The 15,376-nt window shown below is 34.8% G+C and overlaps 2 protein-coding genes across 2 annotated transcripts; both read right to left on the bottom strand.

Annotated features, from left to right (window-relative positions):
* Window positions 1-2,303: 2,303 nt before the first annotated feature.
* On the bottom strand, window positions 2,304-12,115 carry LOC131604635 (probable CCR4-associated factor 1 homolog 11). Its single transcript, XM_058877065.1, has 2 exons — window positions 12,000-12,115; window positions 2,304-3,177 (listed from the first exon to the last, which is right to left on the bottom strand). Exons 1-2 carry the CDS (start codon window positions 12,113-12,115, stop codon window positions 2,304-2,306), a joined length of 990 nt encoding a protein of 329 aa, XP_058733048.1.
* Window positions 12,116-13,714: 1,599 nt separating this feature from the next.
* LOC131604633 (uncharacterized) lies at window positions 13,715-14,209 on the bottom strand. The gene has a single exon (XM_058877064.1). It carries the CDS (start codon window positions 14,207-14,209, stop codon window positions 13,715-13,717), a length of 495 nt encoding a protein of 164 aa, XP_058733047.1.
* Window positions 14,210-15,376: the final 1,167 nt, after the last annotated feature.

Below are 15,376 nucleotides of genomic sequence, written 5' to 3'. Positions count from 1 at the left end.
AGGTATTGTAATGAAATCAAGTGGGACACAGCTTCTAGATACTAATGAGTCACCAATTATACGTGTGAACCCACATGCAGGGACTAATTCTGTTAGTGACCATCTGGAAATCGTGGAAGCACGCAAAGGAGTGAGAAGGCGCATGGAAATTAGTAGGCTGAAGGAATACGTGAGGGAATGAGATCTATTTAATGATTGTAATAGGAATATTGTTGGTATGTGTGATTTGTGAATCTTCTGCTATTCTCTCCCAAAAACTCTTGTATCCAAAGTTGTTGAGTATTATAATACTCTTCTTTTCCCTATCCTTATCTACACCTGTTACATTGGTGCTTTCATTACACCATGGTTGACACAATAGTATACTTGCTCAAGCCATTTCCTTTTAGCCCACACTGTAATGAAATCAAGTGGGACACAGCTTCTAGAAACAAATGAGTCACCAATTATACATTTGGACCCACATGCAGGGAATAATTCTGTTAGTGACCATCCGGAAATCGTGGCAGCATGCAAAGGAGTGAGAAGGCGCAAGGAAAATAGTAGGCTCAAGGAATACGTGAGGGAATGAGATCTATTTAATGATTGTAATAGGAATATTGTTGGTGTGTGTGATTTGTGAATCTTCTGCTATTCTCTCCCAAAAACTCTTGTATCCAAAGTTGTTGAGTATTATAATACTCTTCTTTTCCCTATCCTTATCTACACCTGTTACACACACCAACTTATTAGATAACTTGAGAATTGTATTCATTCTGAATCCAACTTGGTTCTGCCCGGACATACATTTTTCGCAATCTGAATTAGAACTAGTTTCCATGTATATTATGGATAAAAGGGCTTATAATTATTAGTTGTTTCAACTCCTCTCCTTCTTGATGTTTCAGGTATCCAAACTGATGTTTTCAGGAGAGCCAAAATTAACTCAGTATTGGATTGGCATCACTCTAATTTATGTTATGGAGCAGGGGTTTTACACATCTAAATTAAAAAATATGATGTCTCCTTTATGTAATGTGATTTTCTTTGACTAGTTGAAGCTGAGCTTGTTTTACTTTTATGATAGCTTGGGAGATAGATAGGGATTATAACGTGTGACAATTTATCATAGGTAACTTCTGCATAATTACCATAAGCATTAAAGTCTGTTCTGTGGAAGAGCAAACTTTGACTGACTGAAGTTGCAATTCCTTTTTGCAGTGAATTATGTAACAAATACTGTATTGACTCAATGGCTTCTCGATGCTTTCAACCGTCTATAGCAGATCGCGGCCTGGGTTGTGAACTCATACAACTCGAAGTAACTAAATATGACTACGCTTGCTGATGATATTGATGCTGCACCAAACCAAATTACCTCAGTAACTTGAAATCTTTCTTGAATGTAAACAAACGTAGGTTTTGGATGAGAAGGATCGTGATCGAGTATTATTCCCATACAAGAAAGTTCTTAGATGGATTAAGGATAGAAGAACTGCAACAGATCTCCACTTTCAACAACTGCATGAGTTGATATCCTTTATAGAGCTAAAAAGAAATTCCAGCGGCAACATTCAAGGGTATCTAAAACTGGGAGAGACATTCTAAAATGTAAAAATCATGCCTTCAACTTTTTTTCGAGACTGAAATATCGTAGCCTAAGAAGAATTCGTCAGTGAATATGCACTTGAAATTATGGGATTCATAACAGTTGTTAGAAGATATGTAAAAATCTTATGATATCTTGATATTATAATCGAGTATTACTTCAAACTAGTTTCGTATAACTTCCATAACAATATTTTGAAATACAAAACGCTCTTTCTAAAATTGAGTGGTTTCGAGTTTCAAAAAGAAAATGAAAATCAGTAATAAGCACCATGCCTTCACAATACATACAGAAGAAACTTAACAGATGTCCATCCATAAAAGTAATTTCCCTAAGAAAATGACAGCAACTGGCTCACACGAAGCATGGTCACAACCTTGCTTTGTCAATATTAGATTCAGCCATATACACACACATTTAATATATATTTTACACGCAACAAAAAGTTTTATGTTTTACTCCGTTAAACTAAGTACTTGTTTCCTCTTACAAACCATATTTTGGATGAATTAAACATTGACAAATATTTGATCTAATAGTTGATTGTTTGAATAATAATAAGGAAATGATTTATAGTTCAGGCACTAAATTGATCTCAAAAAATTTAGAAAAACAGAATTGAGATAAGCCATTATCATTTAAAAAAAGAGAAGAAGATATACAAAGAATGAGTATTTAATATACTTCAATTTTTATTACAATTCTCTTATTCTACTCAATAAGCTGCCATTTCTAATCCAAAAAGTACTCCAGCATGCTTGGGACCTTCATTATTTTTGAAATAAGTCTTCGTCATTTTTGTGAATGCATGCAACGTCAACAAACTATCCGATGCAGCTTGGTGAGACTTTCCTACCGCCCGACGCACGTCAAGTGTGTTAGCTACTCGCTCGAGACCACCGTATAGAGAGTTGCAGAACTTCATCATGTATTTCATATCATAAACACTTTTTCCAAATAGTACTTCTACCACGTTTAAAAAATCCTCTAACTTGTTGGGTAAATTCATTCGGGTCAATATTTTCACCAAATATCCGAAATCATAAGCACTACTAAATGTGACCCAAATGATTGATTTGTTGAAAACAAGTATAGAGGAGAACATTAGATCAGCGAAACGCCTTGAATCCACACCGTGATATAAATTGCGCTCAAAGTTGATCCCTTGACGGCGAAGCATATCAATGGAATCTTCATTACAAGGATCACAGTTAACATCAAAATCTTTGAAATTAAACTCCCAAATGTAGCAATGATTGGTTCCAAAATCAGGAAGAGTTCCTTCTGGATCAGAAAGTGTAAGACCAAGTTGAATGAGCTTGAGATCATCAACATTGGCCTTCAAGAAACGGTAGTGATCAGATGGCTGAAGATGACGGTGGTCAATTTTGGGGGAATGAATAGCACCCGGAAATTCTGTATCCATTGAGATGAAATGGTGTCGATGAATAGCGTGACGAATAAGACCAAATTCATATTCGAGATTGTAACCCCACACTTGACGGATAATGATTTCTTTGGAATTGTTCATGTTGAGTTTGTTAATTGCGAAGTGATTTTGAAGTTTAGTTGAAACAAAAATGAGAGAGCTATGCAAATACTATTACTAGGTTGTGTGTGATGTTATGAGAAGATGTTTACCTTTACCTGTTTTATATTAAATTAAACACGGAAAAGATTTGGATAGTGGCAAGATTTGATTTGGTATTAATGTTCTTAATTAATACTCGATACTTATATTTAGGAAGGTTGTTAGTTAAAGTGTCTGAGTGGAAAGTGGGATTAATGAGAAAGTCAAGTTCTATGCTACAAATATTCAACTAACCAATCATTTGGTGGACTGTTTCGACTATATATCTAATACTGTATTTATGAACGGAAATTTTCTTCTTAATTCAGATTTTTTTTATATCAATAAATAAATTAAAAATATTTGTATAAAATGCATCAAATTAAATTATTTAATGATACTATTTTTTATTAAGTTAGTTTCCAAAATATCTTAATAAATAATTATTTGGTGGGTTTTGATTGAATATTTTAATAAATACTTCAAACATATAGATATTAGTCTTTTATAAATTTACTTTAAAAAAATAATATATATATATATATATATATATATATATATATATATATATATATATATATATATATATATATATATATATATATATATATATATATATATATATATATATATATATATATATAAAAAGTTTACTCCAAAAATTATCACTTAATTTTTATTGTAGCTTTTTTGGTGTCACTTTTATTGTAATTTTAATTATTATTGTTTCGATTGTTTTCTTCCATTAATTCAATTTATCTCTCTTAAGAGTGTCACTATAATAATTTATTTTGTACTATTTATTAAAATAAAAATATATTACTTTAATATAAACCAATAAAATTAACATTTATTTTTTTATTATGTTTATTTAGTTGTGCAAAATAGTGACAATTAGTATGAGATAAATAAATAAAAAATTCCGAATAAGGCCATATATACAGAAATGAGAATAGATACAAAATTATTTGTTTACTAAGTCAATAACTATTTAAATGGAGATGAATCCAGAACAGATAAACTAAGGCTATTTTTTACAAAGTCATTTTTAATCTCCAAAAGATGACTTAAAAAAGTTGGAGAATTAAATATAAGGCCTAAAGTAATTAAAAAAAATTGCATAAGTATTCCCCCTCAATAAATGTAATAAGAAAGAAAAATGTCATATTTATATTAGTTTCGATGCAAGCATTCCAATGTTTTCTTAACTGCTAAAATAATATATTAGGGCCCGTTTGTTTTGGATTTTTTTAAAAATGATTTAGTGTTACCAAATTTTGTGAAAAAAAATTTTACAAAGAAATATTTTATAAAAACTCCAAATGAAAACTTTATTTGAATATCAAAATTTCAAAAAATCACTTAATTTTGAAGTTATTTCAAATAGATTTTCATAAAAATCATTTTTAAAATATAACTTTTTGAAAAAATTATGATTTTGACTAAGTTTTGGTCTTCAATTATGTATGTCTATGTTATAAGATGTCAAAATTAGTGTTTCATTTTAGAAAAAACGAATATAAAAAAACTTGTAATATTTTGAAAAACGGTTTTAAAAAATCTATTTTGAAAAATACAAAGAAAATCCATTTTTTTAAAGCTGAATCAAACTGGCCCTAATAAAAAGGCGAAAATCACCAAAATATATAAAAAAAATGATAAGTGTTGGCAGAAAGACTGTTATACAGACCACTTCAAGGAAAAACAAAAGATACACCAAGAAAAATAAAATAAAAAAGTAGAAAAGCACCAGAACAACCAAAAAAACCAAAAATATCTCGTAGAAAAAAGCTAAACCTCTAGAAATTTTGTCATAGGGTTCAAGTTAGATCTAAGACTGTCATGACCGCCGTCGATAAATCACAAGACAACAAAGAGAGTCAAAATCCCCTAATCACTAACAACCTTAGAATCAAGATAAAACACTCGGTTTGTAATTGGTTTAGACAAAGGATAGGATTTTGAAGCTAGTTAGAGAAAATGCACAAGTCCACCTTTAATCTACCTAAAAACCATTTTCAGGGGAAAATAACTTTTCTCTTCCACTTCTTTCATTGTTGTTGAGACACCATAAAAGATACCTTCATTACAAACCCTTTAAACATACAAGACAACAACATGTCAAATCATAACAAAATCACTTATAGACTTAGCCCTACATCCTAAAGAGAGAAAATACTAAGACAAAATGTTGGACATGTGACTCCACGCACAAGAAGGGAGGTGGATTGTGGCTTTAAAAAAATGATAGTTTGAAAAAAATTTGTTATCATTTTTCAGTGTTTAAAAACATTTTGATAAAAACATTTTAGAAATTAGCAGCGTCAAGTAAATATGTGGAAAATAAATAGTTAAGAAAAAGAGAAATTACACTTGTGATTTATGCATGCCCAGTCAAGAAAAGTTAATCATGTCCCTGAGATTCGATATTGAAAGTATCTAGTAATGCCTAAGAGCTTTTAATAGGTTAAAATCTTGAACCCCTTATACAAGGAAAAATGAAGTTTCAGGCTAACCTCCAACTAAACAACGAACAACGAAGAGAAGCAGTTAGTTTTCCTTCTAAACACGAACTTGTAGATTTAAGCAGTTAGTCGTCCTTCCAAAAATCAGATTAAAGCAATTAATCTTCCTTCCAAACATGAACTTGAAGCGGTTAGTCCTCAAGCTAAATCAATATTTTCTATAGATTTATATCGAACCAAAACGAACTTTTAACAGGACTGGACTCATGAACCAAATCATGGTTTTGACCAGGCTGACCACAAACTAAGATGAGATTTTTAACTAAGCTCATCTCGAGTCACAATGAGCTTTTAAATCAGACTAAACTCACGAATCAATTTGAGATTTTAAATTGGACTGATCTCTAACCGAAGTAAGCTGTCATACCCCAAAATTTACCCTCCATACTTCAAAGAATTTTGGTTCAAGTAGTCTCCTCAGGCTCACATAATCTCTCAACTGCTCAAGACTGCACAAGGATTTGGCACACCTATCTTTTTCCTAAGCAACAAGCCTCCAACTAGGGTTTTGACTTCTCTCATGGAAATTGGACTTCCAAGGCCTCAAGTGGACTCCATGTCATACCATATGATTCTAAGTGTCCTCATACCAAGTTGCAAGCCTTACATCACAAGACTGCTCAGTCGATTGCTCAAATGGTCAACAGTCGACTATGTTTGACCTAAAAGTCAACTGTGGTCAAAATACATTCAAACTTTAAGATTTTTGGTCAATATCAAGGATTTGAGGTCACACTCATCATTTGATCAAGGGTTGATCATGATTCATCAAGAAAAGGTTCATGGTCATCAAAAGTCAAAGTTTCTAAATTAGGGTTTTTGAACTAAAAGTCAATTGAACTTTGACCAGCCATAACTTTCACATGGTTCATCATAAATTGTCCAACCAAATCTCATTCTGAATTAAATTTCATTCTCTACAATTTTGTCTCCCTAAGGACTTGGCCAAAAATGCATCATTTGAGAGATATGAGCCAAAACATTACAGGTCCTTTTGAAAGTTAACAAAAAGTCATTTTTTCTCAAGGAGTGGTATATGAAAATGGTAAACTCAATGGAGATGAAACCAAAAGGGTCTTTTAGAGGGCATCTTGAACTTTCCCAAAAGTCCTATAACACCTTCATATGGCCAAAATTATTCTTTTCTCCGCTCATGCTTAAATCAAAAGAATAGAGTTTATACAAATATCAAATATAAGTAACAACACTCCCTGTGGGTACGATACTCTTATACTTATTACTTGCTACAATCAAAACATGTATACTTACATGTGACACCTTTGAGAAGCAAACAATAATGAAGATTGATTTGAGAGTACCCCCTCCCCCAATAAATTTTATCCCCAGGAGACGTCGATAATGATCGGACGAGTATCTGGTTATGTAACACCCCGTAAATTCTTATTTATTAATTTAATTAAGTTTTAAATTAAATTATTTGGATTTAACATTTTATTGGAATTATTTGGGAAATAATAAAATATTAGTCGTTGGCCCAAATGGCGGTGTTAGTAATGTGGGGGGGGGTGCTAAGCAAGTGAGCCCATTACTAATTTATTTTATGTTTTCATAAAATAAGAGAAATTGAGAAAAGAAGGAAGGGAGAAACAAAGAGAAGTTGAAAGAGAGAACAGAGAAGATACGTGAAAAAGAGGAACCAAAAAGGAGGAGGACCTTCGAAGATTCGACTCTGAGGTAAGGGGGGACTCTTCGGGTTAGTAATTATTATAAAATCAAGGGTAGTAGAATGGATTAGGATTGTTGTTTGATTCAATTGAATATGTTGGGTTTTGGGGAATTGTTAGGTTTTGATGAAATGTTCATAATTTTGTATATTTTGGTGAAATTGATTGATGATGAATATGTATTGTTGTTAATGAATGTTAAAACATGTTTGAAGTATGTTTGAACGTGTATTTTGGTGTTGTTCTGAGTTTGTGATCAAAATGGTATGAAGTGGAATGAATGGGGAATGGAACAGTGCTGTCAAACTGAGTTTTTTTGGGTCTGTGCACGCTGTAACCGGGTAACAGCCATGCTGTAACCGGTTACCGCGTGGAAAATGGGAAAACTGGGCTATTTTGGTTGCTGTAACCGATTACCCTCCCTGCTGTAACCGGTTACAGGAATATTTTTAATAATAGAGAATAGGTGACGTAAACGCGTAACCGGGTAACAGCCATGCTGTAACCGGTTACCGCTGTGTATTTTTGAAAAATAATTATTTTCTAAAATTCGTATCTTTTAAACCGTTTATCCATTTTAAGTGTCGTTTTGGGTGTTGCGAAGTTGATTAAGAGCTTTATATGATGAATTGACGAAATAGGTGGTGGCCCAATTTTATTTTAAGTCTTGATTTAATTTAAATGATTAATTGTAGTATTGTGTACATATATGTGTGAATGTAACAATGTGTTGCGTTTGTGATGAAACGATATTGATTCTTGCGGTGATTGAATGATGTTTAATCTAAGTATATTTAATATGAGTTGAATGCTTACTAATACATGTGCATGCTTATTGGTGATAGTATGGTGAGTTGTAATGAGACGATGCGAAGCATCGGATCGGTGATGTTGCAAGTATGTCATATGTATGCATTCATTCATACGCATTTGGTGATGGATCCCGGTGAGGTTGTGGATCAAAATGGTGGGAATAATTCCCATTGTGTGGAATTTGTGCCGGTTGGACTGAATCTTAATGATGAAAAGATCAGTTGGATGGGTTTAGCCCATGTATGGTACCACATGCATAGTGTCAGTTCATTCATGTGCATGGTAATATAGTATGATCAAATGATTGTGTATTATAATTGGTGATGCGTTTGATTTTGGTGCCTTGATCAGTTGTTAAAAATATGAATATGTGTTATGATTGGGTGAATGATAATGCTATGATATTTTATTACTTATGACTGTATAATACTTATTAATTTCGAATGAAACTCACCCTTACATGTTGATATTTTCAAATTAAGGAGTAGCGGCATCTTGATTGGTGAGGATAGCTCATTAGGCTAGTTCGTAGTTCGTGTCGAGTCATGCTCTGATTTGTAACACTGGGAACAATAGTCTTAGAGTTACTTATGATACTCTATTTTGCTGTTTTTGGGATTATGTATCGTTGATTTATGTTTGGTGATGTCTTACGATACTGTTGAATGAGATTCTGTTGTGCTGAATATGTGTTTTGATATTTTGTGGATTATTCCTAATAAAAGCATGACGAACGACTTAGAGTTTTCTTTATTTTATTAATTGTAACATCCTTTTTTATGTTTACTCTGATTATTATTATAATTGCCGCGGGGGTTTAGAAGGGTGTTACAGGTTATGCCCCGATGTTGTCATCCCCAGTGTGGTTGTCTCTATTATATATGTCTGTTTCATTAGCATAAGCATAAAATTCATTCGTCCATTCATGTTTTTCATACATACATGCACATTGTTTGCATCTCAGTGATATGAAAACTATTACTCCCCAAGTGATGTCTTTGCTCTTTCCATTTAAAGCGCCAGCTTTAGGCAAAAAGACCCATAATCTTTGTATTTCCCCAGAGAGTTTGTTCCTCATGGGAAGATCTTATTTTAGCTTATTCATCTATTTAAAGATAGGATGAACCCCCATTTTGAACTCAGTTCCTCAGTGGGAAGTGTCTTGTTTGGGTGTCTCTTTCAACTCCGTCTTGGATTAAACTTTGTCTCCAGCAGATATAATGGATCAGCAAATCCCAGATTGAAAGTGCATTTATTTTGCACAGTTGAAGACCTGGTCTCCTTAAACAGAACCTGTTCATGGTTCCTCAAAAAGTTGGATTTATATCCCTGGCAGTTGATTGTTGTCGCTACTTTTATAATCTCTCACAAAAAATTGGATTTATATCCCTGGCAGTTGATTGTTGCCGCTACTTTTATAATCTCTCAAAAAGTTGGATTTATATCCCTGGCAGTTGATTTTTTCCGCTATTTTTATGATTCCAAAAGTTGGATTTATATCCCTGGTAGTTGATTGTTACCGCGACTTTAATTACCCGACAACAAGTAATTTGAGCAGTTTGTCTGTCCCGCAATCAAAATATTTCCGGTGAAAAAACTTGTGGACAGTAGGTCTCTCAGCGTAAGAGATAGTTCATGATAAGAGTTCCAATGGATGGTTAGCCTTCTCGAGATGATGAAGACACTCTGTTGTAGAACATGGTAGTTATCCTTTATGAATGTAAGTCTCCCCAGCAGGATAGACAGTTCGTATTGAAGTTTGTTCTTTCCCAATGAAAGATAAGTCTCTCAGCTTCAGAGATAGTTCATTGAGGAGCTCGATGTTCTAATGTTCTTTCCCAATGAAAGATAGATCTCTCACCGTCAGGGATAATTCATTGAGGAGACTGATGTTTTTCTTTCCCAGCAAGTGAAAGTCTCATAAGCATCAGGAACAATTTGTAGTTTTTCATAGTCTCTCCAGCGTCGGGGACAATTTATTATGTACCCCTAGTAGATCTGGTCCCTTTCTCCTAGTTTGAAGGAAGGACGTTGTTTACTTGTTTATTCCATATAAAATATATATATATATATATATATATATATATATATATATATATATATTGCATTCATACCATATCATGCATGTGGGATTTCAGGGTCCAAATTGTGCTATCTTTTGTATTTAAGTCCCTCTTACCGTGCTGAGACGAAGATTCTATCTCCCCCTCATCGGGTATTAGGAACTTAAATAGGGGCAGCTGTTGTATCCCAATTTTCGACCACTGAGACCCCACCTCATTTAAAATATTAGGATTATCATCATCATTATTATCATCATGCATACATCATTTACTGACCCAAAATACACAAAAAATTGTTGCTTGTTGCTTGTGTTCCAAGACAGGAGACTGAGCAAATTAGGTTTTTGAGGCCCACAAAGAAGCCTAATATTCCTCATGTGCTAAAATGATTAACCATCAAAATCAAGGCCCAAGGATGGCGCAATTCAAGATCAACAACTTTTAAATTCATCAGGTGCCCAAATTAGGGTTTTGACCTAATTCATCTGGAGAGTTGACTTTAATTAGGACATAAATCCATGGCTTAAACTATGATTCAAGGGTCTCAAAATCAACATTATAATCCATTCATATCATTGATCGCGACAAAGTGGGTATGTCTGTGATTATGACTGCAAGTGCACAGTCTATCGCGTAGTTTTAAAAAGATATTGAACCCAAAGGACTAAGAATCGACCTTAATGTAGTTAATCGTTACTACGTAAATCTAAGGATATCGTTTGATTGATTGAGATCAGACGGGGGAAAATAAAGAATAAAATTAAATTAAATCAAAGAATAATTATATCGGTATGTAATAGTCGGACGTCGGGGATCTAGTAAACTATCAATGCGGATTGTAATTTAAAATTACTTTTCTGTAGAAATCATTAGTTTAAAAACCTTCCTCTCACACTCTCGTGTTTATTGATTATGATTTCACTATTAAACCTAAGTGAGCGCTCTCGCTGTATCAATTAAAGTTTAAAGTGATTTTTGAAAACAAATGAAAACTAATTTCCCTTAAAGCGTTCTCGCTGTATTTAAGGTTAATGCCTAATTTCTAAGGTCCAGTTAAAATCTCAAACTTCCGTTTTTATCGATCCTAACTTCTATCGTTTTTAACTCTCGTTATAAAACAGTTTAATTAAGCTTTTAGAAATTATAGCCAGATAAATAAATTTTAGTTAATAAATTACATCGATAGCGTCACTAGATTCCCTCGGTTATATGACTTTACATACCGATAAGGGATATTTAGCCGGACATTAATTTAATAGATGAAACAGAACAGATATAGCAGGTATAAAATAATCCGGACATAATTTGATAAACTAACATAAACAGTAATTAATAATAAATGCTAATAAATAAACCTGAATTAAATTGCAGACTGAATATTGAAATCTTGCAGCACTGGTTCTCGAATCCGGTACTGGAATTAAATTCTGAAATTAAATCTAATGCTAAAAATTGAAACTAAACCCGAAGCTATAAAGAAAAACTGAGTTGCAATAGTATTTCTGGTGTGGAAATCTATTGCAGGAAGTGGATAGGAAGAAGTAGCATAAATTGAAATTTGCAGAGAAAAGAAAATGACGGCAGTAGGTTAAAGCTTTGTCACCCTTTCAATTAATCTTGATGGGTATTTATAGAGGTGCAGATTCTTGGATTTGAACTTGTTTCACAACAGTAGCGGGTCTTTCGGAAGAGAAAATGGCGGAGAGAAACTGGGTAATGTCTTCTGGGCTTGAGTGTGTGACTCACATCACACACTAGTAAATGGGGAGGTGCCGACCGGCAGGAGGGGATATGCGACGGACGGCAAGCACTCCCTTGTGCCACTCGTCACGTGCATCACTTCCTTTGCACGTTGGGCTTGCTTGCAGCATTACTTTTGGGCCTTTTGCTTCTTATTTGCACCCACATTGATTCAAGTGTCCCTTGTAGCAATTTCTCTTCATTTTGGCTCCTTTTTTCGATCATTTCTTTTGCGAGCCCTGATTTAATAAATTCCTGAAATAAATACAAAATACTGGCATAACACGAAATAAAATAATAAAATTGAAATAAAATAAGATAATAATACATGTAAATTAAGCTAAATATACGATACGTTTTCATGTTATCAAACTCCCCTACACTTGAACTTTGCTTGCCCTCAAGCAAACAATCAAAGAAAAAGGTTTTACACATGCATGACAATCATCTCGATTCGTACGCGGTCGTGGCGATACGTCGCTAGATATACAGAAGCTCAATACAAACACTAAAGACACAGTGGTGACACCCGACAACTCCAGCTTATGCAGACCAATTCAAATCATGTTATTATAGCTCATTTAGATCCTTTCGCTAGATTTTGCTTGTTTTCATTCGAGCGCAATCACATTAAGCCCTTTATCTTCACACGCACATAGTAGAGTAACCGGTTAGTGACTCTGATCCTTATTAGCACGGGGCTCTGGCACATTTCTGTGGTACCCACTTCTTTAACAAATTGTAAGCTGCGGGGGATCGAACCGTAATTTGCCCTACCAAGTTCAATACCAGATACTTTTGAACTAACTGACAATAGGTTTCTTTATTGTTCGCGAGATATACATCCTTTGGGTTAAATGACCGGGTGAGGGTCACCTAGCTTAGTCAGTGCAATCTTTTAAATTCTTTACTGAAAAATTTCAGGATCATTCACTTATATTCATCTGCTCTCTACGTAGTTTGTGTTTAAGACGGTGTCGACTGCTGAATAAACTAATTGAAGCTACTTTAAAGCTAGAGGTTAAAGACTTTGAAATAATAGGTACTCAAATTGAATCTTGCATAAATCGGGGTTCTATAGTGTCAAGACTGTAGCGATTTTGTTTAATAGTGCTTCGGTTCTAACATATCTTTAAATTGTGTATCCGCATACTTTTCGAGCGTGTCAGGCTATGCATATAATAAAAAAAATTATGGTTCAAGTAGATGGAGAATTCGACAACTGAAAGATAATCACATATATTGAACTTAAAATACATGGATTGAAATGACAGGAAATTAAATTTTTTTTTTAGGGTAATGACAAGAAATACTGGAAATTAAATACTAGGAATTAAAATCTACTGACAATAGATAGAAAAGCAGGAAGCTTCCTCCCCCACACTTAAACTTTGCGTTGTCCTCAATGCGACTTTGTGTGGTAGAAATGATGAAAACTCACTACTCGTTTCCTCTTCCTCATGCTCGGCCTCGGGTTCGTGCTCTTCCTCCTCTTCGACCATCATCGCCGTCTCTAGGCGGAACTATCCCAGCATGGTACACATACTCATGTAAGCCTTCAACACGATATGTCAAACAATGCATTTCTTCCGTGAGGGTTGCAATGCTTTGATCATTCCATTGCGCATAATCGTGTTGATCTCTTTGCATTTGACGCATTAGTGTCATCATTTCATTCTGCCCTGCCTCAATCCTCTGATGACACTGAGTTTCTTCCTCGTGGTTGCGTATCATCTCTCTATACACGTTATCCAGTGTGACTGGTTGATTCCTTCTTTGAGGTTCATGTCCAGATGGTCCAGTAACATTTTCAGGATTGGGTTGGGGGTTTCATCAGGCTGGGGTTCTCCTTGATCCATTTCCTGTTCGACCTCATCCACATTATCCTCATCATTTTGATTATCCTTTAAGTTCTCACTAAGAGCAGGTGCGTCGAGATCATAGATCCAGTTGTCTCTACGGTCTATCCTAGTGATCTCGCTGTTTGGCAGTATAACACTGCGAACTTCCCTGTTTCGCACCATGAGGTTGTACCTTCCGTCTTGTCTTACCTTGATGAGGCGACCAGCTCTGCAGTTATTGATATCCATAAAAAGGGGTGGTAGAGAAGGTAGATTTTCAAGCCTTTCATTTAGATTGAGGGCTCGCACTATACCAGTGACAAGCCATCCTACACAGAATGGTGTGTTTCCTTCTCTTGACACGAGAGCTTGAATGTGAGACATAATGAAAGTGTTGGCATTGATCCGATGGTTGACAAAAGCACAATAAAAGAATTATAACTCCTTACCATTGACTTTGTTGCTGTTAGTCCCTCTGAAAATAGTATTAGCTAAAATGCGGTGGAAGTAACGCATGACCGGATTATGAATTTGAGAAGAGAAGCACATGTCGGGAGCGACATTTTCATTACTGAATATTCGTCACCAAATATCATTTGAGGTTCTTTGCCAGTCAAGCTCGGGTGGAATTCTATAGTTGACTCCCTCAACACGAGTGAATCCAAAGATCGCGCTTAGGTTATCTTGATTCATGGTGTACTCTCGGTTGAATAGTTGGAAGGTAGCGGTTCCGATGAGGTTGTGAGAAGCGTCGGTGGGTGTGCTGTAGATATACGAGCTTAGGAACTCCAAGGTTAACTCCTCGTATGTGGGGAAGTCTAGTGTGCTTACGAATGATAAACCCGTTTTATTGAGCAATTTTCGCACACCGTTTTCGAACAGCCCCAAACTTCGCAAGTTTTCGATATGGGCGAATCTTGATGACACCACCCCTCTTTGAGAGAAATTTAGGTATCGGTTGCGTTGAATTTCTACCGCTTCTCCGTTCCGGAAAATGACACCAGGAAACTCGACTTAGTTTTGGTTGTTAAGGTTGGCCATAATAAATGTTCTGCAGGGAGTATGAAAAAAAATTGTAGAAGAAATAGCAGAAAAATGGTTGTTGTTTTGTTTATTGCAGTGGGATTATATAGTGGTGTGAAGGTTGAAAAAGGATTGACTGAGTATTGAATGGAAATTATTGTGAGGTTTGAAATGAAGATGAAAATGAGAATTGATTAAGCACTGAGAAGTTTGAACAGCACAGAGGAAAAAAAAGAGTTGATTATGAAGTGGGAACGAAGCAAATGCCATTCTACATTTGAAGAAAAAGCGACGAACGTCACTTGGGGGAATGGGACGGTCGGCGTGGACCCCCATATGACGGATGGCAGGCACATGCATGTGTGACAGTCTTGCGTGTGTGCAGTGTGTTCAGCGTGAGTGCAGAGATTCTTTGACCAACTCCATGCTATGCTATTGGACCACCATAATTGACATGAATACTTTTGACTGATAGTCAAACTTTTATTACGAGGTGCATATAATTTTCAGCAGAGTAAATAAATAGCC

This window comes from Vicia villosa, linkage group LG5, assembly GCF_029867415.1.
Source record: "Vicia villosa cultivar HV-30 ecotype Madison, WI linkage group LG5, Vvil1.0, whole genome shotgun sequence".
Taxonomy (NCBI): domain Eukaryota; kingdom Viridiplantae; phylum Streptophyta; class Magnoliopsida; order Fabales; family Fabaceae; genus Vicia; species Vicia villosa.
This window is presented reverse-complemented; position numbering and strand designations above follow the sequence as displayed.